The sequence below is a fragment of the Sciurus carolinensis genome, chromosome 11, assembly GCF_902686445.1.
Source record: "Sciurus carolinensis chromosome 11, mSciCar1.2, whole genome shotgun sequence".
Lineage (NCBI taxonomy): Eukaryota > Metazoa > Chordata > Mammalia > Rodentia > Sciuridae > Sciurus > Sciurus carolinensis.
Genome location: NC_062223.1, coordinates 122,571,475 through 122,574,609, shown reverse-complemented (window position 1 = coordinate 122,574,609; position 3,135 = coordinate 122,571,475). Strand labels below are relative to the sequence as shown.

Here is a 3,135-nt window from a genome sequence, read left to right as displayed (position 1 = left end):
ATGCCTGTGTCAAACAGGAATATCCTAGCCGCCAACGTACTCACGTCCTCCTGGGTTGTAGTCTTCTTGGTGGTAGGAATCATTTTTGAGGAATGGGTTGAGTTAGTTCCCAAAACAACAAACAATGAGACAACAAAAAATAAGACTATCCACAATCCATGGATGATATGCTGTACTGCTATTTGGCCAGAAGGTCAGAATTATGCTTTGAAAATTGATGGGTGAAGAGGAAGATTTCATTGTTCTTGACTGTTCATCTCACTAACTTACCTAGTATTCTGTGGAGCAATTCCTCAGACTGCAGTATGCCCACTTCCATTATCAACGCAGATCCAAATCTCACCATTTGGATGTTTAGGAGAAAGCATTTTTAAACAATGTGGTAGCAGCAGGTTGGTTAGAACAACTAAAGTGTAGGGGCTATGGAAAAGAAGGTAACTGACAAGAAGGAAAATAGGTTATATTGCCACTACAAGGGACAGGTAAATTAGGGTATTTAATAAGAAATTAGTTCTGGGGGAAAAAGAAAAGATGAGAAAGAAACATATGAAATCATCTCAGTAGAAAACTCTTTCTTTGGACTCCCTTGTCCAGCCTAAGGATATCTGCTTCTTTATTTTTCCTCTCCTCTCTTAATTTAATTAAATCTTTTACTCTGTTCTCAGTTTTTCCCTAGAGATTTGTAGGTCCCAGATGGAAAGAAGTCTAAAAGAAATATGCGTCCTTCTCTCAATACAGCTTCTGCTTTCTAACAGATGGCCTGCAAATGATCAGGATTATGATGATATCAGTCTTGGTCGTTTCCTGCTCCATTAACTTCATCCTGGGATTGTATGTCACCTACATTATTCCTCAAAATAAATATATCTACCTCATCATTACCCTCTTCAATTTCTTCACAGGTAATTGGCTCTCCCATTACAGGTGTGGAGCTATGGTAGGTTTGTAAGTCCCAGGCTACAGTCTCTGACCAGCTAGCCTTCCCAGTTCTCTGATTCAGAGGTATGTGCGATGTTAGATCCCCTACTAAAGTGATATCAGTCTTTGGTTGAGGTGCAGTTGGAGAGGGTGGGGGCTGGGAAATCAGGTGCATAGAATCAAAAAAGGAATCAAAGTTTCTAAACTGAGACCATTTTCTCTTTTTTCCTGGACACCAGGTATCCTGCTGCTCTCTACACTCCTACTCTATAATGGTATGCTAAGGAAAGGTCGATCCATGTACTTCTCTAGTTTCAAGATCACCTGGGTCCCTATCACTGCCTATTTCGCCATCCTCCTCCTTATAGCCTGTGGTGAGTGTCCTCAGGATCCTTGAAGAATGAGGAGAACCATTCTACTCCTGGTAGGGTGAGGGTGAAAGGAAGGAACAGGGGAATGGAGAAAACAGTGCCAAATCTTGCATTTTAAAAGACTAACAATCTTCTGAATTCATTCTCTAAGGGCAGTTCCTACCAGGAAAGAGCTGAAAACCAGGCCTGGTTGAAGTGTTCACTATGTCTGTCTCAGAGGACAGTTCCTCATCTCCACTTTTTCTTCTATCATTCATACCTTCCCCACTTTAGGGAAGAAATAAGTGACCCTGGCAGTACATTGCAGTGCCCCGGCAGTTTGAGGGAAGAGAGAAACAGTGTCTGATGCTAAAAGGAGCTCCTCCTTTCCTAAGAAATCTGTAAAATTTCTTTGAAATTTGCTCTTTCTAAATCAGATAGAAGTACATCTTCTTGCAAAAAAGAATTCTCAATTTTATCGAGCTGAGAAGCATGAAAGCTGTTAAAGCATGTGTTTTCAGTCTCCTCCACTAAATCATTCCCTTCCCAGATGGCTTCCGGTCATGGGTATGGGTCCAGGTTTTCTGCAACATGGAGGGAAGGGCTTCTGTGACTCTCCATTGTCCCTTCATTCTGCTCCTTTGCTTGTGCTTTCCCTAGGTATCCTCTCTCTCTTGCAATACAAGGTGTTTGCAAATGTCTGTACCTGCCTGAAAATCCATAAATCTGCCAAAGGATGTGGGAGTTCCATCCAAGTTATTTCACTTCCGGAGCGCAAGGAAATGCCTCGTAGCATTGTTCGCATGCACGCCCATAGCTTAAACGAAGAAACTGTGAACAAACCACAGGTCCAAGCTCGCCGGGTAACCTGGGCTGTATGATGTGGCGATCTATCTCTTGCAGCGTGCACCCATCTCTGTCTTTCTGTGTGCTGCCTGGATCTCCAACCATTTCGTGTTCAGCATAACTTAAATAACTGTGAACCGGCTGGGGGTCTGTAAAAAGATTCAGCAGATCACTTTTTTAACCCTAGCCTCCTAAACCAGTATCTTTCTCTACAATTTTTATTAATAAAATAAACATATAAATATTTCTTGCATTAACTCTATATATCACAAAGATTTACAGTGTCATATGATACTTTTTATTTTATTGTATAATATTTTGAACAAAAGAAAAAATGCAAGGCAGTATGATAAACATCTGTGCACACATCCCTCCTCTTTATGAAAAGTTAGCATTGCACCCTTTATTGTTTCCATAATTTCTACTAGAAATTTTTCGATTAAATTTGTAGGTACAAATGATATTACTCTAAACATTTTTCTAATCTCATTTCCTCCCTTGTTTTCCATTGTAATGCACTTTTAAGGATTCCTTGATCATTTTACATTCATGTTACAATTTTTACTGCAATGAATCTATAAAAACTACATGGACTAGCTTTCCAAGTTTATGAAAGTTATTTAATATCATACCATGTATATCTATCACTTTTTGCAGTTTTCTTTGTTCACTCAACTCTATGAGTTTAGTTCTATACAATTCACTTAAACTATTAGGCATTCCAACATAGATGTAAAAAGTAAAATATTCATACTATTGTTGATGGACATTTACTCATTTCCCTTTCATTTTGTTACTGTGTTGCTCTAAATATTCTCTTTTTTGTTGTTGTTCTAATTGGTTAAACAGGACAATAGAATGCATTTTGACACATTTTACACAAATGGAGCATAACTTCTCATTCCTCTGACTGTACCTGGTGCTGTCAAACCGATAGTGTAATCATATATGTAAACAGGGTAATAATGTCTTTCATTTTTTTTCATGTTTTTATTTATTTATTAAAATATTTTTTTTATTT

At 38.5% G+C, this 3,135-nt stretch overlaps 1 protein-coding gene across 1 annotated transcript; it reads left to right on the top strand.

Moving 5' to 3' along the window:
- Tmem225 (transmembrane protein 225) lies at window positions 1-2,149 on the top strand. Its single transcript, XM_047518024.1, has 4 exons — window positions 1-193; window positions 756-902; window positions 1,158-1,292; window positions 1,929-2,149. The coding sequence occupies exons 1-4, from the start codon at window positions 1-3 to the stop codon at window positions 2,147-2,149; spliced, it is 696 nt and encodes a 231-aa protein (XP_047373980.1).
- Window positions 2,150-3,135: the final 986 nt, after the last annotated feature.

Bases quoted from the DNA above. Each gene is read 5' to 3' on its own strand.
- Tmem225 (XM_047518024.1), top strand. From the start codon at position 1: ATGCCTGTGTCAAACAGGAATATCCTAGCCGCCAACGTACTCACGTCC. The intron at 194-755 runs GTCAGAATTATG...GCTTTCTAACAG, and splicing joins TACTGCTATTTGGCCAGAAG to ATGGCCTGCAAATGATCAGG. The intron at 1,293-1,928 runs GTGAGTGTCCTC...TGCTTTCCCTAG, and splicing joins CCTCCTCCTTATAGCCTGTG to GTATCCTCTCTCTCTTGCAA.